The sequence below is a fragment of the Diadema setosum genome, chromosome 12, assembly GCF_964275005.1.
Source record: "Diadema setosum chromosome 12, eeDiaSeto1, whole genome shotgun sequence".
NCBI lineage: Eukaryota > Metazoa > Echinodermata > Echinoidea > Diadematoida > Diadematidae > Diadema > Diadema setosum.
The window spans coordinates 8,538,906-8,565,503 of NC_092696.1; the positions used below are offsets into that span (position 1 = coordinate 8,538,906).

A 26,598-nucleotide genomic window follows, 5' to 3' on the forward strand; every position below is an offset into this window, starting at 1 on the left:
AATACTTTGTAGTAATTAGTAGTACACATCAAATTTTATTCAATTTTCATTCTGATTGATTTTATAAATGACATGTGTTTATTTTTTGCACATTCTTACAGGAAAGTAAAGGCTTGGGACTGTGCTGAAGAATGCTCACAAGCCCCCTATCTACCATCTGGGCAAACACTTCGGGACTCCCGTTATCTCATTCCGGCGCTGTGTTCCCCATGAGAGACCGCGTTGCTACCGGGGAAGTCACTGTTGAAGAGAGCCATCACCTGACTCGGGATGTCAACGTCGTGATTCCTGATGGTGATCGTAAACCAGTCATCTTCTGCTCGGCAGCGGTGAAGTCTTCTTCCTCCTGCAAGCGATAACCAAATTTTGATATTTTGTTTCTCTGATGGTAACTTGGGCTCTCATTTGGCATCTCTCCAGCAGTTGCCAAATGTCATTTTATCCTGAAGGACCGTGAGCGTGAGCGTGTGATGACGTAGAAGGAACTTTAATACTCTGCCAAGCAAATCAGCTCACTTTTGATCATTATGCAGACCCTTGCTTGAAGCCTCATGCAAACACGAGAGAAAATATTTAACCGGAGCCTCTGTGGTGGACCTAAATTGGGTTGATGGAGAGTTCTTCTGAGGATTTCGAGCCAAGTCCGGAGTAAGATTACAGCGCCCCCTCTAATCCTATGTATGTCAAAGGAGAGAGGTGCAAGTCTGATCGACCGAGTTTTGGAAACTAAGAAGTGGATGCGGTAGTCATAGCAACGGTGCAAAGGCATTCATACTCCCGTGTTATCCAGAAGGCACAACATGAAGTGGGAAGCATGATGCTGGAGTGTGAATTATCTCTTCATTCTTGAAGAAAATGCCAGAACGTGATTTGGCAGCTACGTGTAGATGATGAGTAGATTTCCTAAAATGATGTGACCAAGAGTTGCTGCACCAATTATTTTTGTTTTTACTTTTATAGGCAGTATGACTTAAATGGAACAGAATACTTAATGAACAACTCCATCACATTTTCCATTAATTGATGCTTGAGGAAAGGAGTATTAGCGGATTAAAATACATGTACAGTGCAAATGTACTTCTCTCTCTCTGGTTGAAATTCTCGAAAGCTGAGACTTTGTGCACCGCAGAATAATTTGAGGGAGGGGTCGCCAAGGCACCGGGATGACGAATCTCGCATCAGATGCCAGCCAGATGCTGGCTGCAGCTCTAGAGCAGATGGATGACATTATTGCAGGTACATTTAGTGTAACTTGATCAAATGCTGTGAAATGATCTTCTTACTCTCAAGGTTGTAGTAAATCCTTTTCCTTTATTTATTTCTTCTTATTATATATATATATATATTTTTTTTTTTTTGGGGGGGGGGAGGTGGGTGTCTCATAGCATTTCAGGGGGTACATTGTATGATGTTTAAAGAACATATTTGGACTATTAAAATGGAATATAATTGTAGTTGTATCCTTTTTACCTGAATTCCCTATGAAAAGAAGCAACAGGAAATTTTAATGGCACATGATTTTCAGCGGTAAGTATAGTTCAGTTTGAATGCATTGACATGTGTTTAATGCCACTTGCTCTCATAATAGCACGATTTGTAATCATCATGATTTATATTAACTTGTGCTTCTTGATATCCAAGTCAAGTGATATAATTGCAATTTGTTTCCAAAGGGCTCTTCTCCTTTTGATTCATTTTTAGCTCACCTGAGCCAAAGGCTCAAGTGAGCTATGAGTGTATTGCGATCGCCCTTCGTCCGGCGTCTGTCGTGCGTCGTCCGTCGTGCGTCGTCCGTCGTCCGTCGTCCGTCGTCCATCGTGCGTAAACTTTTTACATTTTCATCTTCTTCTTGAAAACCCCAAGACCGGTTTTCATCAAACTTGGCAGGTAGCATCCCTAGGGGGTTAGGAACTCAATTTGTTAAAATGGGCACCATGCCCCACCCAGGGGGCCCCCAGGGGGGCCCAAACCCCCCCAAAATTAAGGAATCTGTAAAAATCTTCTTCTCTAGAACCAGAAGTGATAGAGCTAAGTTAATACTATGAGTTAGTACATTGATGACTGTAGTTTCAAGTTTGTTCATGGCAGAATCAGGGGTGCCTCCCTTGGGACCCAGGGGAGGGGGGTGGGGAGGGGTCCTAATGGGGCCTAAATTATACATTTTCATCTTCTTCTTGAGAACCCCATGACCAATTTTCACCAAACTTGGCAGGTAGCATCCCTAGGGGGTTAGGATCTCAATTGATTAAAATGGGCACCATGCCCCACCCAGGGGCCCCAGGGGGGCCCAAATCCCCCAAAATTAAGGAATCTGTAAAAATCTTCTTCTCTAGAACCAGAAGTGATAGAGCTAAGTTGATACTATGAGTTAGTACATTGATGATTGTAGTTTCAAGTTTGTTCATGGCAGAATCAGGGGTGCCCCCCGTGGGACCCAGGGAAGGGGGGTGGGGAGGGGTCCTAATGGGGCCAAAATTATACATTTTCATCTTCTTCTTGAGAACCCCATGACCAATTTTCACCAAACTTGGCAGGTAGCATTCGTAGGGGGTTAGGATCTCAATTGATTAAAATGGGCACCATTCCCCACCCAGGGGCCCCGGGGGGGGGGGGGGGAAACCCCCAAAATGAAGGAATCTTTAAAAATCTTCTCTAGAATCAGAAGTTATAGAGCTAAGATAATACTAGGAGTGAGTACATTAATGACTGTAGTTTCAAGTTTGTTCATAGCAAATCCAGGGGTGCCCCTCTTGGGGGCAGGGGGGGGGGGGGTTGGGAAGGTCCAAATGGGGGCCTGAATTGTACATTTTCATCTTCTTCCTGAAAACCTCAGTTTATCAAAATCTCAATTTATCAAAATGGGCACCATGCCCCACCCAGAGGGCCCCAGGGGGCCCCCAATCCCCCCAAATTAAGGAATCTTAAAAAAAATTTGGGCCCTTATTGTACATTTTCATCTTCTTCTTGAGAATGCCTGGTCAAATTTTAGTAGAGCTGTGAATAATTTAGATTAGTGACTGCGTGAAAGGTGAACTTGCAATACTCGGGTGAGCGCTAGACCCGCGGGTCTCTTGTTATTTGGAATCAGAAAGCAAGCTTAACTATTATGTGAATAAAAAGATTGTTCTTATTCTTTATGACGAAATGTGCCAAACTCTTTTGACACACACACACACACACACACACACACACACACACACACACATTGTATGCTGTACCTACTATTTGAGTGGGGAATGTGGTAGCTCGATCACGGCCCACAAATTACTCACCTCCATGTTGTTATTAATAGCGGTCACAAATACAGAGATTACGTCCCAAATTCCCCTCGGGCGAGAAAAACACAAAAGAAAAAGTGGGCCACGAGCGTAATTAAATGCCTCCGATGATTCACCTCGCTGTTGTCTGCCATTTGGTAAAAGCTTCCTCCCGAAAACGACGTAAACAGAAGAAGAAGAAATAAAGAAGGGCGTAGCGGACACTTCCTGAATATTTGTGGAAACACCTGCGTGTTTTCAAAAAAGACAGTTTGGCACGCAACAGCTGGTAACATCTGTGACTGTTGAAGCGGTAGATATCGCCGTTCTGCAACGTCGTCGCGGGCATACAGATCTTAGTGCTGCACAGGGATACACACTATACATTGTAGTACATGCTTTGGAAAGAACTGTCTCGATTGCTAAATGTGTTCTGTCGTTATGTTAGGTGAGTCAAGTTTTCCACAAAAATTTTTCTCTGCAGGTTTTTGCAAAGTTGTTTACACAACGACAAACTTTGTGTTTTTGTGATTTAGTATGTCACATGGTCATATCGTACTATCGAACATATCATTTTTACTTTCAAGTCCTTTTTCCACTTGGTGTATCATATAAACTGTACTCGGTGTACATTAGCTTGTATTATATCAGTATCGGATGTGTGCAGTACATTGTGGACGTGCATCATTCCACTATGAGACTGTAGAAACCCATATTTTGGAGAAAAAGTGTGATTTTTTGCTTCGGTTTTTAAGTGTGAAACTGATGTTACTGTCTATGTTATCTGTAGGACTGTTATCATAGTGTATGATCATTCTCATCATGAATTTTGTTTGATTTTTTTTTTTAAATGAAGTGAAGGCAAAAAGAACTCTACAAGGGATTATATTTGCAATGGTTGAGATCATATACTGAGATTTATTTCAAGAGTTTGCTCTTTTATAGTCTGGTGTATTTTATAGTTTGTGTATACATCCCTTTGGCAACTGTGGAAATTGAATTCCTTTCACAAGCTGATATATTACAGAGGAAGGTGATTCAGACCTTTCCTCAGAATAATGGAACAGGAAACTTTTTTACTTGTACAGTGTATGATACATTTGTAGAGGAGGAAGCAGTACTATACATTGTAGATTTCCAGTGAATATATTTGGACCCCGAAAAATTCCGACCGTTATTCTTGGTAGTAATTGGGAGCATATTCTCGCGTAACATGGGGCTATTTTTGTATTTCTTGTATAATCCCCAAACTCTGAAGTGTATTACTGTAAAGATTTCATACATCATGTTGGGAGACATTATTCTTCAACCATGCAAAATTTTGGGACGTTTGCAAAGGGGATAGGACCTTTAAATGCGAGCCACTTTACAAACTCCAAACTATTAAACCAGTTGGAATAGCACACTACCCACTCATTTATAGAGACAAAGCTTCCCCAGGGGGGTGAGACTGTTTGATGAGACCATGTGGCATGAAAAACAAAACATTCCTTATCTGTCAATTGCCATGTTAAAGGTCCAGTTTACCTTTGGGAGCAGTGATTTTAAAAATGTTCAAGATATCACGTTTGATGCATATGTGTAGGTCTGTTGTATCACAAAACAACCTACCATTTAAAATTTTTGCAATAAAGCCTAAAATATAAGGAGATATCAGTATTTTTCTCAATAAACCGTAACTGTAGACGGTTTTATCTAATCTGGAAATATTCTTATCATAACTATTGTTCACAATTTGTGTATTTAAGAATACTTTACATCGATTATACAGATTCAGTTTTTTTTTTTACAGTGGTTGTTTCTATCCCTAACTCGCATTTTAGAACTAGTTTAAAGCACTAATGCTGCGTTTTTTGTTTCATCTGCAAATGGTAAACTATGCCTTTAATGTGGAAGCTTGTCACAATGATGAATGCGGTTTTCATGCATCCTTAATTATGACTTCTCTGCTAAATGTGTGACTTGTTTGTTTGGCTTTTCTGTTGTTGTTGTTGTCAGAAAGGAAAATGTGTGTTTTACCCTTGGAGCTTTACTTTCGTAGGGTAGGCATTCTTTCGGGCAGCTCATGCGTGGTGGGATGGAGTGTTAATCCATTCTTACGCAGGAGTCTAAAGATGGGTAGCTTTAATGTGCACCAATAACCAATGCAACACAATACAGTAGGTCTGTGCTTGCTGTGGAATCACAACTCTGGCTTTCATGTGGATGGCCTGTGTTATTGAAGAGTGACAGCCCACAAGTTCTGAAGTGGGATTTTGTGCTGTGTGTACAGTAGGCCTATACCTTTGCTGTACCCTGTTGGTAGCTTTGTGTTGTGTCCACCTGATCTCGCATTGAGCCCTTTAATACCGGACAGCATTTTGGATGACCACTGGCTATTGTTCACGTGTGTGTTAATGACCGTCCGGTATTTCCTGGAGTGTTTCTAAATAGCGCTTGTGAAATCATACCCATAAACCCTCTGTGAGTGATAATAGTGGTCAGTTTCCTGTGTTTATCAGTGTGTGAAATCCTGAAACTCTCGGCCCTTCCATTCTTCAGTGGCGCGTGCATCGGTATTAACACGACTGCATGGTTGTGTTGGCTGGATGTACGATTACATCGTGTATCTGAATAGCGCAGATTGTCTCAAGGTAGTTTTATAGTCATGCATTGCACAATTGTGATAGTGCACTTCTTGTTTGGAATGCCCCTGTAGTCCATTGCAAGGAAGGAAGTATTTTTACAGTTCAGGAATTGAGATCACTGTCTTCAGCGTTAACGTATGACACAGAGTTCTTACGCACCGTCAAAGGTACTGTGTGGATGTTGTATAGTATCAGGCAGGAAATTGCTCAGTTTACAAGGAAACCTGACATTGATCACTGGTTGTTTGCGGAATTTGGCTGGAATATCATAGACATTTTTTGTGCGGAAATCAAGCTATGCACTAGCACGTACACCTTAGAGGTGGTACATTGTGTATCTTTTGTTCAGTCAAAGTCATCTTGTACTATTGATATAAATACTTCCCATTGGTACCAGATTGTCTTTAAAAAGATGTGAATGTGTGCAAAAATTTTTTTGGTGAAATTTCAGGTTTTAAGAATGAACAAGGTGCCTTTGTGTGATTACAGTGTTTTGATCAAAAGGTATACAGTTGTGTAACAACTTGCACATGTATGTTTTTTTTTTTTTTGGTGTGTGTGTGATGTGTGTTCAAGCCAAATTTAAGAAGAAAAAAAAATCAGAATGTCTTTTTTTAAAGTTGATACATGTAACTTCAATGCTGAGCTTGTACTGTCTTCCCTTTTGGTAGTGCAAGTTTTGTGATGTTCGATTCCAGAATGCCCTACTTTTTTGCCAAGGTTTAAAGAAAAGTTCGTCATTATACAAAATTGAGTGCCTAGGGGTACTACATTGTACTTGTACAGGCAGCTGGCATCTTTCTTTGCCCCCGTGCTACCACTGACGTGATCTTTCTGTGCCACCTTTGTTCTGCCACCTCTCTCTCTCTCTCTGCGCATGTAGGAACTCGCCTGCAATCGATGGACTACGAGAACGACGTCGTCGTCAACGAGAACCGGGTAAACATCACGCACCCGGTGGAGAATGGCTCCCACGCCGACGTGCCGCGTCTGGTGGATGAGCTGCGCTTCGCCGCCGAGCGAGCCATCGAGAATGGGGAGGAGAACCTCCTGAGGGATCGCATCGAAGACTCCACCAAACAGTACATTGTCCGGTTGCTAGGCGACCAGAGGGTGAGTACATTGTAAATGGCTATTGTCTCTAATAAATTCTTCCCTCTGAGATATGATGTTTCCCTATACAGTTGATACATAACATCAATGATTCTTGGTACACAGAATGATCCATCTTCAGGGTTTGGAATGCTCTTGAGAGAGCTACAATAATGTAAGACTCCAGAGATGAAATCCAGAGGCTTATTACTTTCCTTTAACCCGTTGAGGACGAGTCCCGAGTATACTCGGGCAGGTGTCTATGGGAAATGCGTGTTGTAGCAAAATCAGTCCGTCCTCAACGGGTTAAACATAACCTTTCAAACTGTGATGTATTAGCATTCTCAATGTTTTGAATAACAAGATCATCATCCTTTTATTATAATACCATACACTTGTACATGCATCCCAAGGGAGGAGGTTAAGTGATCATCAGGGTTGGTTTGTCTGTTTGCAAAATAACCTAAAAAGTTGTGAACGGATTGGAATGAAACTTGCAGGAAGAGTTGATAATGACACAAGGAGCAGATGATTCAATTCTGGTAGTGATCCGGGAATTTTTATTGGTTTTTGAAAGAATTCTTGTCTTTTTGTAGATAGGGTCAATGAACTTGGGAGTTCAAGCTGCAAGTATTTGAGGTTTGCATACGCGCTCTTAATCGTGTACTGTGCTCGGGTGAGGCGCCGTGCAGCTGGAAGATGGTAAATGAGCCCTTCTGTGGCATTTTTAGCATGTGTGTATTGGTGGAAATTAGCTGATTGGCAGAGGTCTGTGCTCAGACGACTTTTCTCATTGTTCGACAGTGTAGAAAGTGCCTTGAAATTTAGGAACTCCTTCAACCTACAATTTGTATTTTCTGTGGTGGTCATTGTCGTAGCATCACTTTATTCAACAACTCAAGCTTTAGCTGCTCTACCTACATGTACATTGTACATAGCTAGTTATGCAAATTGAGTACTCTGCTGTGGTGCCTTTTTGGTTTTATGCCTGTGATGCATACTAAAGATTTCTCCTGAGCCAATTTTACAAAATAGTTCCCTTGACAGAGAACGTCCCCCAGAACAATATGGGTCTACTGTCAGATGATCATGTCTATCCATTTTGATTGCTTGCTGGTATTTGACAACCCCATGTACACTGTACATTGCAGTTGAGTGCAGTTGCTCCTTTAGGCATTGGTTGACATTATGTATATACCATGCATTATTCAGAGTAGCAAGTTGTATTGCTTCTCTACCAAAGTGATGTTTCGTGTGATACAAACATGCAGAAGTCTCGATGGAATGATTGATCTTCGTTGTGGTAATGCATCACCTGACTGATTCTGCAGTTTTGTGCAGAAACCGTGCAGACACCACCATTACACCAACACTAATAATTAATACAGACTGTACATGTAGACCAGGATGAGTGGCCCTTTAACTAGACCTGAAGTACAAACCTCTTTTAAGTGTGCGAACCACTTTTCATTGTGGTTTGATACTTGTGTATTATATCTACAATACTACTAGAGATTAGATGGTTGTTTGTAAAACAAAACTAAACTTTGACAGAAAGTATCGAAATATTGGAACATCCGCAAACCAGAAGTGGTCTCAAACATGCATGAGATGACTTTGGAAGCATTTTTGTAGATGAAAATGTGAGGATAGTTTGATAGACATTTTCAGCAAAGCAGATCTTGGTGCTGTGGAAAAAAGTGCTAGCCATGAGTGACTGTACAATGTTGTGCATGCAGCTCACCAAGCAGGCTTTGCATACTGTCCCTTTGATGCACTGCATTGTAAATGTAACCAGGCAAAACCACAAAGCAAACACAAGTGAACAAGAAATGCCTATTTGATGTTCAACCATGACTGCACCCTTGCTACTGCACATGTTAAAGTACTGGTTAAAAATGTCCCAATCAGTTTGTTTCTAGTCTAGCCTAGAAGTTGAAAGCTGTTGTGATATGTTTGAAACTGGTACTCAAACTGAAAAGAGACTCAAAGCTAGTGGTATTGAGTATATGATAGGTCTCTCCTTTGGGAAGAATATTAAGTTCACTTGCTACAACTGTATTAATATGAGTTTGTAGTGAGGATGTACAGTGTATTAAAAGGATATTGCATTATTTAAAAACTATAGCTGAAGAGGAGAAAGGTTTTTACACCAAACTTGCACTGCAAGCACATTTGGTAGAGAAAGTAAAGGACAACAACAACAAACAAAAATGATAATGTAACCTTGGACAATGGAGACTTGCAGGTGTAGTTGCCATAGCAACATCTAACATACTCACAGCTGTTTGGTTACCTCTGAGCCCTTTCTGTGCCAGGGACGTTAGAGAACATGTTCAACACTATCTAGGGTTTTCTTTGCCAAGTGACACTTTTTAAAGCATACATTGTACCTACAGAAAGGGTCGAAAACAATGTCATGGTACCTGTGATTTAAACATTGTTATAAAACATCACTACACATTTAACACTGCACTCCTTACTGCTTCTATTCTTCAGGTGCACGATGTGTTTGCTTAAGGTAATGTTTGCACTCTTAAAGGTACCCCGCGAGACAAATATTTACTCGTGGAGATTATGACCTGTATATCTCTCCCACATGTCAGTAATTGTCACGTTTCTTGTCGTGATGATGTATTATTATGCGAACAACAATTACCTGTTTGCTTTGCAATGAAGACACAAGATTGTGAATGGAGTATGAACAAACTCTTTCGTTTGCACAAGCTATTTCTGATAATACAGGTACAATAATAACTTTGATGCTTTGAGTTCAACAACTTTTTAAAGAGGTTCCATTTGATTCTTGATAATTCTGTGAAGTTTTTTGAATCTTGTGTTTCAGGTGCTAATTTTATTGTAAATGTTTTATAATGAAAGAGTTGAAGAAAGCACTCAAGAAAGATTTTCTGGGTCTGGGTAACCCAAGAAGAAGAAGGACTTTGCCATTATCTGGTAGAAAACTGTGTCAAAAAGTGTTTTCTTGAACTCAAAGCCAATGTAGTTAATATCATACACTTATATAGTCATTTTTTTTTTTCATTATCCATCACACATTCTTTCACTAATTACAAGAAAAGATGAACATTTGAGTGGACAACTGAAAGTGGTTTTCCTACCAGTAGACCTGTGTGTGATCAAGCCATCCCATGTGTTTTGAATGTTTTAATTTTCCAACAAACGGATCAGTTTTCCAAACTCATAGAAGGGTTTGAACGTTTGATATTATAAAGAATGGAATATTTTTTGAGAGAAACTGTCCAAACTTTGCTTGAAAAGAAAAGGAGCAACATACCATTACAGAAAGTTCTGCCTTTTGCGTACAACGTAGAAGAGATGAGAGTACAGTTGCAAAACTTTGATACTACTATCTTTTTGATCTAATAGTGAATTTATTCATTTTCAGTATATTGTCATGGAAACAGTAAAGAAGCTGTAATATTTTGCATCATAAATTCTTCACAAGATTGAACAATACAAACAAACAAAAACTATTCAAATATTATTCAGGAGGAGCAAAACCTTGTGCTTTGTTGAATTTCCAATTATAGTCTGGTGTTTTCCTAATATTTTGCCTTTTGGCGGCAAAGTATAATACACTGTACATGTCATCTCTTCGTGCGCTCAAGCATGACCCTGAGTCGGCTTCCCTTCATTGGCCAATCAGAACGGAGTGGCACCAAGATGATATTGGATAGGGCATATTTTTAAAGAGACATGAAGAGCTATTTGAAGAATTGCCTATTGATCTTGTAAAGAGACAGAAAATTACACACACATGTACATGTATTTGTATAGAATGCATTATATGCAAATATTTCAAAGGCTCTTAAACACCACATTTCACCAGAGAGAGAGAAAAAAAAAATCACCAGATACAATGTATGTTACTTTCAATACTCGGTAATTTTGGAAGATCCTATTCCACTACCTTTTCCGCTTGGCACTGAATGACTGTGCTTTAAACTCTCAAGATCATCTTGAGAATTACAATTATTGCAAGTTGCTGAGTTTTCAGCTCTGGAAAACAAGATAAAATGGCAAACCTCTCACACACTGTGTATAAGGATTTTTAGTTCTGAGGTGGAGTGTAGATTGCACTATAAATGTCAGCCCTGTATTTATAATGTGTAAGAAGTTAAACGTGTTGCAGTTGTCTCTGACGTGAATGAGATGCAGAATTGTGCATGAAAGCATGGTATTGCACATACTGTAATGCCTCGTGTTGTCAATATGCTTCACATGCTGTGCAACATTGTATTAAAGACAGGTGTACTGTATACTGTATAGTGTCCGTACCTTTGTGAGTGCATTTGGTGTAGTATATCACACAAAATTTGTTTTACATTAATATGCTTTGCTGGTCGTGCAACATGGCAAGACAGATAATACATTGCACTGTACCAGAAAGTCTTTACTGTAACTCACAGGCTCTATACATAAAGGTGTACACTTTACAAATGTATGTTTGTGTGCTTTTGCACACGAGGACATTTATTAAACTTTCAAAATACGCACTGTGATTATTCAAGCTTCCGTTATCGAGATTAGAGTTTGATTAATCTTGCTGGGCAGATGACCAGACCCCGATTGGCCTGTGTTCCATATCTCCGGGAGCAAATTGGGCCAGAATAATTTGATTAAGTCTTTCCAACACAGTGAAGCATTCATTACGATTCCTGCAGACGATTGCAATGACCAGTATAAATGTGGGTACAGCAAGGGAAAGTGCATGAAGGGGTTTACATTGTGAACCAATAGAAGATGGCTCTTACAATGTTTCGGAACAGGGGGGCATCAGATGCCTTGAAAAACTTCCTTCCCATTCAAAATCATCAGAACATTCATGGCTCATTTCATCCCAAAACAAACTGCACAAAAAATCAGCATACCCATTTTGAAATTCATTAAAGCAGAATTCTTAAAGCATCCCTTCCTGCAAAGCTATTCATAACAAGTTACAGTATACACCTTGAATATTTCTTTTTCAAAGGTAATACAATACAACAGGTCTAGTATCTTGTGATATCTATAGATTTGTTTCAAACAGAAATTATATAGATTACCCAGCTCATTTTGACGTTGACACAGTGTGACAAGTTGCATTGTGCATGCCTGTTGTTACACCACACTTCATATACCCTTTATACACTTACAAAAATGATGAAAGTTTACGTTGTTTCTGCCCAAAAGATGGGGCTGCAGGCAAAGCAATCAACAACAATAAAAAAAGTGATATTCCACTTTAATTTGCTGACCCCTGATAGGTCTAGGCGTCTGCTATTAAAAAGTCGAGTTACTCTGTCTGAAGGCAAATGCCATCAACTGATTGGATTAGATGGAAGTAGGGATGTCTAGTCAGAAAGAGCTATTATCATCAAGGCAATTATCAGTATTTCTTCATTACAAACACAAATTGCAAACTCCAAGTTTAACGCGGGAGATTAACAGGAGTGTGCTTCATTGGCCGGAGGACAGGAATTGCGGGAAATTCATGTCATATTCAGCAAAATTCTGCCACTTGATATTTTGACAAGTGCTGCAGTGTGTTTAACTGCTCATTCCCTTGTCTGCTTTCCTTCCTTCCATGTTGTAAATTTTGAAATCATTTTTATGATCCATCGACTGTCTGCCCTTTCTTCTCCATATCTTTGTACTGTCTGTGGTGTGGTTGTAGTGTACAATTACATTACAGTTCAGTTGTCTTTAAAAAGCAAGTTACAGTCATAATACTGTATTTGTACATTATTAAATTCATGCAGTAGAGAATTTGCAATTAAAGTCGAAACACAACTTTTGACGGATGAACGGACAACCCCAAAACAATGCCGCTGGCAACACTTTGTGGCAGAGGCATACATAAAAACCGTGGCTGCACGCTTGCATTTGCAACTGCACTACACTTTGATTTTCCACGCGAGTATTACTCTGGCAGGTTTCAAGAGAAACTTAAAGATTTTGAATCCGGGGCACTACAGATGTATGTCATCATATCAAAGATCCGTATACCCTGCACCAGTGAACGCTCGCCGAAATCAGCTGGATCTGACTGTTTGTTTTGCATCCTGCAGTGGTCAGGATGAATATGAGTGATGGGATGTGTGCTGTCATCTAGTTCGTCTCCGTGCCTTTTCACCATTTTCTGCGCGACCTTTCAAAGAAGATATCGCTCATCACAGCACGGAAAGGCAGGTTTTTGTTGCTCTGCTCTTGCTGAAAAGCTGATGAATATCAAGTTTCAAAATCATTATTGACCAGTGAAGAGGAATCCAAATCTTATCTGTGTATAGTATGTGTGTGCACATCTGATTTTTGTGTTTCACAAGCATGCATGACAAGGCAAGTTTCTCTGGACTCTCTGTGTATCCCAGGCTTTGTGTTTACCACAAATAATAATCCTGTTGACATAATGAATTCAATTCGTTCATCTCTGTAATAAAGAAAAAAAAAAGAAACTCAGTCAATTATCAGTTCTGCAAAATGTATATTAATAAACCTGTGGTACAAACTGTTTTTTTTTTTTTGTGAAGTAATAATTAGATCATATTATCATTTTGCAGAGATTTTGAGTTGTTCATGGACTGATCCGTCTTCTTCATGTTTCAATGTGTAAACTCAGTAATTATTACATGTACACATTGTACTGTAAGTTCCCTGAGCACTACAATCTGCAATAATATCCTGAGCATATGACCTTGAGTATGAGGCAAGTAGTAGGGGGATTCCCCCCCCCCCCCAGACTTTCGAAAAAGCCATCACCACCACCGTGCCTTCAGTTGAGATGAAAGAATTGCATCTTTTCGTTTTTGTCATCATGTTTCAATGGATGCTTTTAAAGGGATGGTACAGTATTGGTGGAGATGAGAATTGGGCTTTTAACTTTTTGCAAGATACCAAGAAAACACTTATGATGTAGTACAGAATATACCATTTTAAGAGGAATTCAAAGTTTATTTGATGAAAATTGGGTTTGGAATGACTGAAACATCTAAAAACAAGGTAAAACAAAGCGATCGTAATAAGATGTGGGTCCCACACTTTATTAGAATCGCTCTTTTTGGATATCTCAGCCATTTCAAAACCAATTTTCATCAAAGAAACACTGAATTCCTCATAGAATTACATGCTTTTTCATATTTAATAAGAGGTTTCTCATTATCTCACCAAAAATGTTAGAAACCTGATATTACGTCTCAACCAAAACTATACGATCCCTTTAAAGTGTCATCTACCGAGAATCCTGAAGAAACACAACAAAGGAGAGGAAGTGAAGAGAAGTGCAACCACCACTGTCATCGTATTACGAAAGTGAAAGTCGTTATGGTGTAAAAATCTGATACAGGTAGAACAGTGTGTTCTGATGTCAAGCTGTTGGCTGCGATGAGGATGGCATGGTTTGACACTCGCATGTCATACAATTGTACATATGAAGAGTTTGTTTGCAAAAACCGATAAGTCCATATTTGCCAAATGGAGATATTTGCGATTAAAGGTCAAGAAAAATAAAGAGAATAATAAGAAAATTTTTGCTTCTTTTGACCATAACTTCAAAAATGTACCTTTATATGTAGTGACCAATATATCATTTAAAAGGTATCATTTTGTACTTTATGACAGAGACTGTACTTCAAAATCTTCAAAAATGGACTTATCGGTTTTTGCGAACAAACTCTTCACATGTTGTGTAGGTGCCAAGTATCCCTCTAATATCCTGCAGGAGAACTCTCAGAAATGTATGCATACATGTATTGTATCTCCTCCATACTTCGCTGAGCATTCATTGATGAGCCAAAATGGTCATGTGGTCTGGTAGATGCATGTTCATTCTTTGTGTGAACAAGACTTCCATGAATTGGTACACTGTACAATACATCAGCAAGCTTAAATGCATATAAGGAATGTCATTTTGAAAATGAATGAAATGCCTCGTCAACTGAAGAAAAAAAAAGTTTCCGTTTAGAAATGTGCACATGAGCTATGAATTACAAACTGGCTTTGCACAACACTTTAATGAGAGCCTCTGATTTGGGAATTACTTTTTCTTTTTCATCATTAAAGATGCATGTAGAGCAGGGCTGCCAACTCTCACTCATTGAGAGTGAGACTCACTCATTTTGGTCTTTTCTCACTCTAAAACTTTATTTCATTTGCATGCATTTCTATTGATCTCACTCATTTTGACTCCTAAATTATAGCATTGGCTTATGGGAGTCCCACTCTCAACTAGTTTCCAATGTTGGCAGCGCTGATGTAGAGTACGCAAGATTATCTCACCAAATTTTCTTTGGTGTCTTCTCTTGCTGTACTGCAGGAATGTTTTAGTCACCTTGGCAATTGTACCAAGATGTTGGATTGCATTTTTGCTCTCATCACCTCTAAATGAGCATAAATAGCACAATGTAGGTGAGCAAGAAAATTGTGCCTTTAATGCTTCCAATTGGATCTCCATTTTGTTGTTGTTTTATGCTTTTGCCAAGTTTATATTTGGAAACCTCAGCTGCTAGTCCACATTTTTGTATGCCTGGCATCGAGATGCGAGCGTTTTCTGGTGTTTAGACCGCCTTCTTTACGTCAGAGATCTTGCGTCAGAGTAATATTCGGCAGTGTCAGGGGTAAATCTGTCAGATAAACCAGGTGAAGTGCGTTCCCCAACTTCCCACTTCACCCCTCTGAGGGTAGGACAGCTCATGTGGAGGGAAGTAGGCCAGCTGTGGCTTAAAGAGAAACATCACGCCACATTCAATTTGATTTTTTTTTTTTGTAGAGTTTGTAGTAAAGTCAAACAAATAAATCACACTGAAAGTTTCAAATATGAAGAAAGTTTGAATATTGACGTTTCATAGCGTTGCCACACATTTCCTCTCAAACTGGATTATCTGTATTACAAGCACATACAATGTACAAGTACAATGTGCATGAATTATATAGATTTTGAAACAAATTGAAATAGAAGTAGCATTACTTTAAAACAAATTCTCTTCTTGGAACAGTGTATGTAAATACACAAGATTGAAATACCAATTGTATTTCTGTCTATAATATGGCAACATATAAATGCTTGAGTTTAAAAGGTGTGATTTTTAAAGTATTGTAGCCATAGAATGATTAAAAAAATGTCTCAAAATATGAGTTAAATGATTGATCAAGTAAAAACAAACAAGCAAACATGGGAATGCTGTATGAAAGGCCAGTAATGGATTTGAAGACTTACAACAAAGTTCTGTAATACCTGTGAGTGGCAAAGAAAAATGATATTTTGTAAAACAAAGATTACATGTGTTTACAAAAAGACTTCATTTCAGGTTTACACATATAGTTAACTTTTCTATGAATCTAAAAAGCAGTTGTAGTAGTAGACATTTTATTATCAAGAATATCGAGAAACGATAGTAAAATTTTTGACACATTTGCCAAGCTTTTGGTCTAAAATTGAAATATGACATGGGGGCCAGTTGGCATATCCTCACATGGGACTTTTTAGGAGTAGGCTTTTTATGGTTTTAACAGCAAAATTGATGATTGCTGGTACTTCCTATAGAGGTTATACCGTCAATGAATCGCTTCTGTATCACTTCCAAATTTCACAATTATTTATCGGAAGCTATCACTTCACCAGCATTGGACTGCGCTGTACTCTAATTGATACTCAGCTAGACGGGGCCTGAACTTGGTTGACATACCTTGTGTCTACTTTTGAAATAAAGTTGTGTAGCTATTGGTGCAAAAAAAAAAGATTTTAGTTCAGCAACATCATTCGAGACACACAGGAGTTTGAATGATTTTGAAATGTTTCAGAAGTACTGTAAATCACAATATTTTTGTGGCATGAAATTTTGTGAATTGGAGCGAATAGCCTTTTTCGCAGCATGAAATTTTCGAGAGTTGCCTCTGTTTGTCAATGCATTTTATCTTTATAGTGTACACAAGAACTTTCATGTGCATTTTAATTTCGCGAATCTTGGCTCTCGCAAAATTTGCGAAATTAAAATGCGCACAAACATTCCTCGTTTTACAGTAACAGCACAATTGTCAAAGCTTTTGTGTGCTGGAGTTTTTAGCTCACCTGAGCCAAAGGCTCATGTGAGCTATTGCGATCGCCCTTCGTCCGGTGTCCGTCGTGCGTCGTGCGTCGTGCGTAAACTTTTTACATTTTCATCTTCTTCTTGAAAACCCCAAGACCGATTTTCATCAAACTTGGCAGGTAGCATCCCTAGGGGGTTAGGAACTCAATTTGTTAAAATGGGCACCATGCCCCACCCAGGGGGCCCCCAGGGGGCCCAAACCCCCCAAAATTAAGGAATCTGTAAAAATCTTCTTCTCTAGAACCAGAAGTGATAGAGCTAAAGTTAATACTATGAGTTAGTACGTTGATGACTGTAGTTTCAAGTTTGTTCATGGCAGATTCAGGGGTGCCCCCTTGGGACCCAAGGGAGGGGGGTGGGGAGGGGTCCTAATGGGGCCTAAATTGTACATTTTCATCTTCTTCTTGAGAACCCCTTGACCCATTTTCACCAAACTTGGCAGGTAGCATCCCTAGGGGGTTAGGATCTCAATTTGTTACAATGGGCACCATGCCCCCCCCCCCCCTCCCCCCGGGGGGCCCTCAGGGGGGCCCAAACCCCCCAAAATGAAGGAATCTTTAAAAATCTCCTCTAGAATCAGAAGTTATAGAGCTAAGATAATACTATGAGTGAGTACATTAATGACTGTAGTTTCAAGTTTGCTCATAGCAGATCCAGGGGTGCCCCTCTTGGGGGCGGGGGGTGGGAAGGTCCAAATGGGGGCCTGAATTGTACATTTTCATCTTCTTCCTGAAAACCTCATGATGGATTTTCGTCAAACTTGGCAGGTAGCATCCCTAGGGGGTCAGGATCTCAATTTATCAAAATGGGCACAATGCCACACCCAGAGGGCCCCTGGGCCCCCAATCCCCCCAAATTAAGGAATCTTAAAAAATTTGGGCCCTTATTGTACATTTTCATCTTCTACTTGAGAATGCCTGGTCAAATTCTAGTAGACCTGTGAATAATTTAGATTAGTGACTGCGTGAAAGGTGAACTTGCGATACTCAGGTGAGCGCTAGACCCGCGGGACTCTTTTTTTTTAAAGCATCAATATACAACTCAATCTGCAAAGTTCATCAATTTCTGATGAAAAAGAGTGAGCCATTTCCATTTTAGATGGCATTTTCAAGCAATTGTTAGAGATACAAAAGCACATTGTATGTAAAGTTAGTATGAATTTCAGGGAATTATGGGTATGATGCAAGTGAATTCCCATCACATGACTAAGGCAAATTCTGCGTAAGTGCCGGGAGGGAAAGTATACCACTTGTCAGGTGATAACAGCTTCCTTGTTGTTTATCCGGTTTGCCTCAAAATATTGCCAATGTGTTGCTTTCGTTTAAAGGGGATGGCTAGTAACTGATCAGTGGGAACCAGTGGGAATGCTGGGGGATGATTGTTCCAATCCTTATGGGATTCATTTAAGAGTACATTATGTATCTATTGTTGTGTGAGAATTATTTGCTTCAGAATGGTCTCATATTCAAGTAATGTGCAGTTTAATCGCCCCGTCACTGTACAGGCATGCTAACCTGGAAACATTAAACTGCAGAATATGAGACCATTCTGAAGCAAATAATTTTCACACAACAATAGATACTCTTAAATGAACCCCACAAGGATTGGAACAATCATCCCCCAGCATTCCCACTGATTCCCACTGATCAGTTACTAGCCATCCTCTTTAACTGTCATGCCCATGGAATATAAGATTTCCCCAGTGAGATTCATTCCCTTTGTGTGAAAATAAGTACTGAAAGGACAAGTTCACCTTCATTAACATAAGAATTGAGAGAATGTAGCAATATTAGTAGAACACATCATTGAAAGTTTGAGGAAAATCGGACAATCTGTTCAAAAGTTATGAATTTTTGAAGTTTTTGTGCAGTAACCGCTTGATGATAAGACTACTGCAGTGTACGATGTCACATGCGTACAACAATATAAGGGAAATATAAAGAGAATTTCACAAAATTTCATCTTTTGAAAAAAGTACACATTCCCTTGACTCGTTACCGACATATGTTATGGGTAATATTATTCCCCCTGCCCTTAGAAAGAGGCATGTCAAGTGCTTTTTTATTATGTGAAAAAAGTGAAAATATGTTGAATTTTCTTTACATTTTCTTTATACTGTTGTACGCATACGACATCACAAGCTGTAGTAGTCTCCTCGTCCAGTGGTTCCAACACAAAAATTTAAAAAATTCATAACTTTTGCATCGATTGTCCAATTTTCCTCAAACTTTCACTGATGTGTTCTACTGATATTGCTGCATTCTCTCAATCCTTATGTTTATGAAGGTGAACTTGTCCTTTAATGACTTCCCTGCATATTGGAGTTGCCATGACTGACTGTGCAACAATTTCAACCCACGCATTCACTGAGGTGCATTTGATCGCCGTGACGACAACACCGAAATAGTTCATCTCACCATCTCACAACATGTGACGTGCCAGCGATGATCAGACGGTACAGAATGGTGTGAGATCATACAATGTATTCCCTTAAACCCGCCAAATGGGGGGAGGGGAGGGGGCATTTTGCTAAGTACTGAAGTTATTATCTAGCCTTTGATACTGTAGATTGGCAACTCTGAACTTTACTGTATATTCTACTTTTATAGAGCGATGAAATCAAACATGGTTGAATGCATTACATATACACTTCCAAAAACTCAGAAAAAATAGCTACAGAAATTTGCCAATTTGCAACGGAAACATTTCCATTTGTATGTCAATCCAAAATGTGTTGTCAATTTAAGGATCAGATACTAATCTATTGATTTTAAAACATTATAGATGCTTTTTATAATTCTGTAATAAGAAAAGAAAAACAAGCACAGACGTATAGGGCCTTAACAAAGAATTTAATAGTTTTTGTGCTTTATGTATTTTGTAACTTTGTAAAATACCTGAATAGATAATTTAGAAATGAAAAAATGGACTGAATCACAGAAATTTGATTGGGGATGCAACTGTATCAGAAATAACCAAAGGGGTATTATATGTTCCTGAGGGCCAGTTAAAGAGGGGTGAAAGAGAGGGCATGGTAGCCAAACTTTCAAGGTGGGATGTCAGAAGCAATGATTTCCCTGTCTGGATGAGATTTGACAACTTTGTACAGGAGGAGGATCCTGAGAGGAAGAGGAGAGGCTGTGGGGGTTAGGTTAGGAGGGTGGGGGAGTTTTGAAGAAGGAATAGAGGTTGTGAACTACATGTAGTCTTACGTCAAGCCAGTGACTCTTTTATCATTGCAGCAATTACTTGTTTCATGTGTAACTTTGTTGCAATTTATGTCTAAAAGTCATGCACACGTGTATGCAAAATTCAGCAGGAGTGTTTGCTACATGTAGGTGAAGTATTGATGGAAATGACATTACAGAATTTGTATCAATATTGATATTTTCATAAATTTCTCTGTTGATGATAGTAGCTATTAACGAAGCGGTTCAGTCATTTGGCAAGTTAACAAATTGAACTCGAAACACAAAATATCTAGTCAATTCTGAGTTTGAGATGTAATAATCATTCATCGGTATATTCTATTGTCAATTCAGTCTTAATCCATGTGGTTGAAAAAAAAAAATCAGCTTTATTATTTCATACTGCTGAGTTTCAACTAAAGCCTGATCTTGGTTGCTAAAATCTCAAGAACTGGAGTATTCTAGATAGTAACAATATGAATAACAAAAAAACAAAACAAACACGAGCTTATTTTACTGTTTTGCATTCAGCCAGATTTCTCTGTACGCAACAATGTACATGTATACAACGTAAAAGCCTTATTGCAATGATTTTGTTTTCATTTAATTTTTTTTTTTTTTGTTTAAATTTACCTGGTATTTCAAACATATACGTATGCAATGTTCATCACTTTGTTCCCATTAAAAAAAAAAAAAAAAATTATATGTGTGCAATTGTATCAATTTTATGAATTCTTGAGTGAGTTTTTTTTTTTGGTGACAAATGACTCTAAATTGCCTTGTAGCTTCTGCAGAATAATAAGAAATATGAGCATTATGATGTTAAAAGACAGTGACAAAAGGTGATTAAATAGTTACCTGGTACATATAATTCTAATGACATTACAGTAATATCATAAAGAAGGTCTGTGAAATATTTGACGGTGGGTCTTAAATTGCGGAGTCTGGTAAAGAATTCTAGGTGTAAGCAGTATCACGTCAGTGATTTGAAGCGCTTGACAGGGTAGGTAATAGAGCATAAGCCAATAATAGGATCGCTGGCTGTCCGAGGTGGCTAGTCTTTGATGATAGACCTCTGTTTCAAGTGTTCAGTCTAGCGGTATTGAACAGATCAGGCAAGTATTAGCACATACAGCTGTACTTCGTAGAATGCTGGATATGCTGTACAAATTATGATAATGCTGTGGTTATTTCAGGGTGGCTGTGGTCAAATCTACAACTGTTTAGTACAAGGAACATTACCCACACTAGCATACCTGTAAAACCCACTTTAACCCGTTGAGGACGAGTCCCGAGTATACTCGGGCAGGTGTCTATGGGAAATGCGTGTTGTAGCAAAATCAAACCGTCCTCAACGGGTTAAAGGACAAGTTCATCTTCATAGACATGTGGGTTGAGTGAATGCAGCAATGTTAGTAGAGCACACCATTGAGAGTTTGAGGAAAATCAGACAGTCCTTTTAAAAGTTATGAATTTTTGAAATTTCTGCTCACTCAAGGCTGGATGAGAAGACTACTATAGCTTATGATGTCACATGAGTACAACGATATAAAGAAAGAATAAAGAATGAACATATTCTCACTTTTCTCGCATAAGAAAAGAACACTTGACTTCTCTCTTTCAGAAGGCAGGGGGAATGATATTACCCTTAACATACATAATGTATGTCAGTAACAAGTCAAAGAAATGTGCACTTGATTAAAAAAGTAAAGTTTTGTGAAATTCTCTTTTTGTTTTCTTTATATGGTCGTACGCATATGACATCATACACTACAGTAGTCTTCTCATCCAGCAGTGACTACGCAGATACTTTAAAAATTCATAACTTTTGAACAGATTGTCCGATTTTCCCCAAACTTTCACTGATGTGTTCTACTAATACTGCTGCATTCTCTAAATCCTTATGTTTACGAAGGTGAACTTGTCCTTTAACATCAGTATACAAGGCATTGCAGGCTTATACTTTACAACCTAGGTGTACACGCACACGTACCTGTGTACTAGTGAATTACTGTAAAGCAAGAATTTTTGTTTGTGGTAAAAAAATTGTGCGAGTTGTAGGTGATGGCCTTTTTCGGGGCATGAAATTTTGGCCAAATGCCACTGGCATTCAATGCATAGACCTAGTGCAGATAAGAGCGTTTGTGTGCATTTAAATCAAGCAAATCTTGGCTCTCACCAAATTTTGTGAAATTAAATCGCATGCAAAAATATGTGATTTTACAGTATGCAATTATGTTACACTGTTGCTTTTGATAGCAAAAGCTTTTTGTTTTATTGACACATCCAGCAGTCATGACACAGCTGTTGAGAAGTCCCTCAGCTTTTTTGCTGACCCGTAGGTTATCGCCAGCTATAACGTAACAAACCAGCCATCATGACCAATTGCCACTGATTAAAACGAAACAAAACTGCATTTCTTGCACACTTTTCAATTTAATTTATTTCCACATAATCGCAACTTTTGCGCTTCATCACGTTTTTGGCTAGGCCTACATCAAAAAGAAATTCAAAAGCCTGTGCAGTTTACATTGTATACTGAGGGGAACTGGTTACCATGAAAACGGAGCCAGTCAGGGGCCCACTTTGGACGGACGGTTGAGCAGCATAAACAGACAAGAGACTGGTGTTTCAAGGGTTTTTGAAACAGTTCGAAGAGGCTCAAAATTTTGGCCGTAGTATAAATGGTGGTATTTGTAGACCATTCATATCAAAATGTAACACACATTGTATGTAATGCCCTCCATTCTTTAATAAGTTGCACTCATGCTACTGCATATATGCACATATTATTATCATTGCAATCATTATATTCTTAGAGTGCAGTCTGTCAGGGACCCCATGCAATTTATATGTAGGAATAGAGAAACGTTTCAAAGTCTCTTTCCTTGAGACTAGCCTCAAGTATACCCTCAGATTATACTCTGTCTGGGACTGGAAAATTAAGCTTTTCCACTTGACATTGGATGCTAGCTGAACTGAAAGTACCGGGGAGCGTCACTTGGAGAATACTTCTGCCAGGGGCAGAGTTTTTTGGTGTCATGGCCCGTCGGCAATGTCCTCTTGAATGACTGTGACAACTTCCAGATAAATCTGTTGTGTTGCAGGCAAAGCAGATGTAAACAAAACTCAGAGATCGTAAAATACCACATGACTCAGAGGGGGAAGTATGCCACCAAAAGTTGAACTTTCAGCCCCTGCGAAAACGACCAACTTTTGAAATCTTGCATATCTCCCGTCAGGACTTCATTTAAAGTGGTACTCCATGATTGGATTGATGCGTCTCCAAAAAGTTTTAGGTTGGTGAGCTGGAGACCTCACCAGATGCGTACAGTGTATGACAGGTCCGTTCACAAACACATCCAAAAAACGGCAGTTTTCAGGACCCAATTTTTTGGACGGGATATGCAAGAAAACTGATAAATCTTGTTTGTGGACCCCCCCCCCCCCCCCCCAACAAAAAACCAAAACCAAACCAAACCAAAACAAACCAAACCAAAACAAAACAAAACAAAACACACACACACACAAACAGACAAATCTTTAATTATCCTTTTTTATCATATCCCTTTCATACAATGCAGTATAACTTGCCACATACAGTGTATCAAACTGAAGGGGAGGGGGCAATTGGTGCTTACATACATGTACCACCAAGTCTCTAGTACTTTGGGGTTGTTTTGTCAGATACAATGGTATTAAAGAGGTTGCCGGTTTAAAGTAGTTTCTGTGCTGTTTTCCCCATATTCAAACTTTAATGCATCAGTGGTTGTGATGAGGGAATTTTCTGTCCAGATATTAAACTTGTTTCAAAGTGCCGTTTGGTGAAATTGCCTTCAATCTTCTTCAGTAATTGCAGTTGTGGTTCCATCTCCGAAGCTCCGCAGCTCACATTCCTCTTATCGAGAATGGTATTGGAGATTGACTCTGTCATGAGTTGTGGGATCAGCATATTTTTATACCGGTTATTACACAAGGGAAAAAGATATATAAAAAGGGTTGACGACTTACATCAAAAGGGCAATACCATTAGTACCGAAAACCATGGAATTTGAAAGGACTGTCAGTGTGGAAATTGCTCTGTTTTGGGCTTTCTCCATGCAGCGATTCTACCATTTTGTGTCATGATTTTTGTGACTTGAAACATTTCTATGACAAGGAGATGGATCTCGAGCCTTTTATACTTTGCTAGGAGTTTGGTTTAGAAGCTCAAGGAGTGATTGGGACCAATCTAAGAAATGAATGAAAGTCTATGGTTCAGTTTTTGGTCAGTGGTGGTGGCATACTCGTGAAAACTGTGACAGTGCCTTGTATGAAACTCTATGCGTATGAATTGCCTTTGGGCGACCGGTGCAACAGCCATTTGTGGGTTGATCTGCACAGTTGTCTGGTCGATGGAAATTGTCATGAGGAGGCTTGTTATTTTAATTAGACTCTGGGTCGGTATGTGATTACATCAAGGCTATTGGAGATTCAGACATTGATGCATGGCTCCGTGCCCCGTATTCTCGATGCTAGTCTAGCCGCGCCAGTCCTCGTGCTTCGCTGGACGACTCAGCGCAGTTCCACTCTGGTTGCCTAGTCTCAACTTTTGTGATGCAGAGCCAAGCTCTGCATCACAAAGAAGACCCCAGTGCGTCGGTCTGTCAGTACATGTCCAGATGACTAGTGTGGTGTGACACCACCTGTATGGAGGGGGAAAACCAAGGGGGATTTGAACCTGGGATCTTAGAGAATCTCGGTGGACTTTGTGACTTTCTATTTTCTCTACCAGCTGGCTGTCTGGCAATAATCTCCTTTACTCCTTGTTATCACAGAGATCCGCAGCATCACGCCGTCGCCTCAAGAGCCTCCGAGCTGCTGTACCTGTAATTGATGTCAATGAATATAGATTGATCGGTCGATGTGTCTCAGCGTCACTGTTGTCATATGTGCCATCGATGTATGATGATCATACACTCATACAAGGTTGGCACCGTATGCTCAGAGCTCTTGATATTGGTCGCAAGCTGCATGTCTCTATGCAGTAGTCGATGCGTCTCTGACTTTTAGAACTCAGAAGCTCACAATTCGTCACCAGGTTGTACCCGTTCTACATGGGCGATCCCCCCCGATCGTTTTTGGTCCAGTTCATTCATATCTGTGACTGTCTGTCATCCAGCTCTGATACAGCGACTTAGTCCACTGCTTACTATCGTAGGTACAACACCACACGGTATCAGTTGACAATTACTGCTCTACCATTCCACTGTGTGCGACTCTGCGAGTGACTTCCCCGGAGCTGAATGCATGCATAGCCTGGACGATGTTCACTGTACCTCTGCTCTGAAGTTGGCTCTGCATCACTGGTAGTACCCAGTTCCATTTCAGTGATCCCCAGTTCATTCATCCAATCTCACTCATTTTAAAGCGTCGTCTTCTCTTTTTAAAAGCGACACCTGGGCATTGTACAACAAAACACTGTTTGAGCAGGTGTGCACGATGTAGGCTGACTTGCACACCGGTAACATAGTTGGTTGATCTTTAATTGTTTGCTGATACTACCCAGGGCTGTTAAAGAATTCTACACGTTGCAAAGAGCCCTCACACTCTTCTAGGGCAAGGAAGAGAGAAGAGTTACATCTTGCCACTATTGGTGTAGCTACTGGTATCAATACCTGGAATACATTCAAACACAGTCAACAGAGAGCTGAATCTTGTCAGCATGGCTAGAAAATGTCACCAAATGGAGTGGATTTTATACCGCACAAACCAAGTAAGTCATAAATCTTTCCTTCCTTTAAAGTCTATCTTTGTCTTTACATTTATGTAGAAACAGACAAATGATTGGTGTAGAAATGCAATCAAATTGTCCATGTTTATTCCCTTGGCTGGGTAGTATTTTGGGTTTTAATGTTATGATTTACTTATATTGCTTTGATGAAAAATGTATACCGCCTCCTGTGACCGTTATTAAAGGAATTGCATAGTTTTGGTTGACATGGGGTATTCAGATTTTAACTTTTTGAGAGATTAAACCTACGTTTGAAATATTAAAGAGTATGTAAGAGGAATTTAAAGTTTCTGTGATGAAAATTGCTTTTGAAGTGGCCAAGATATAATTTTTTACATCTCAGCCACTTTGATACCAATTTTCATCAAGTAAACTTTGAATTCCTCTAGAATTGTAAGCTCTTTCATATTTTATTTCAATAAGAGGTAAAGAGGTTTCTCATTATCTCACAAAAAAGTATCCTGAAACCTCATCTCAACCAAAAGTATAGGCTACCATCTCTACACAACACATTTTTAGCCAAGATTTATCTATCCTGATTCTATGCCTCAAATATCTCCCCATCTCGCATAGTGTGGC

The 26,598-nt window shown here is 39.4% G+C and overlaps 1 protein-coding gene across 1 annotated transcript in view; it reads left to right on the plus strand.

Moving 5' to 3' along the window:
• Positions 1–487: 487 nt before the first annotated feature.
• LOC140236339 (liprin-beta-1-like) overlaps positions 488–26,598 on the plus strand; it is a 94,350-nt gene continuing 68,239 nt past the window's right edge. Inside the window, exons 1-2 of the mRNA XM_072316295.1 lie at positions 488–1,236; positions 6,768–6,997. Coding sequence (XP_072172396.1) covers positions 1,164–1,236; positions 6,768–6,997 — 303 coding nt within the window. The 5' untranslated portion in view covers positions 488–1,163. The remainder of the gene's footprint in view (positions 1,237–6,767; positions 6,998–26,598) is intronic.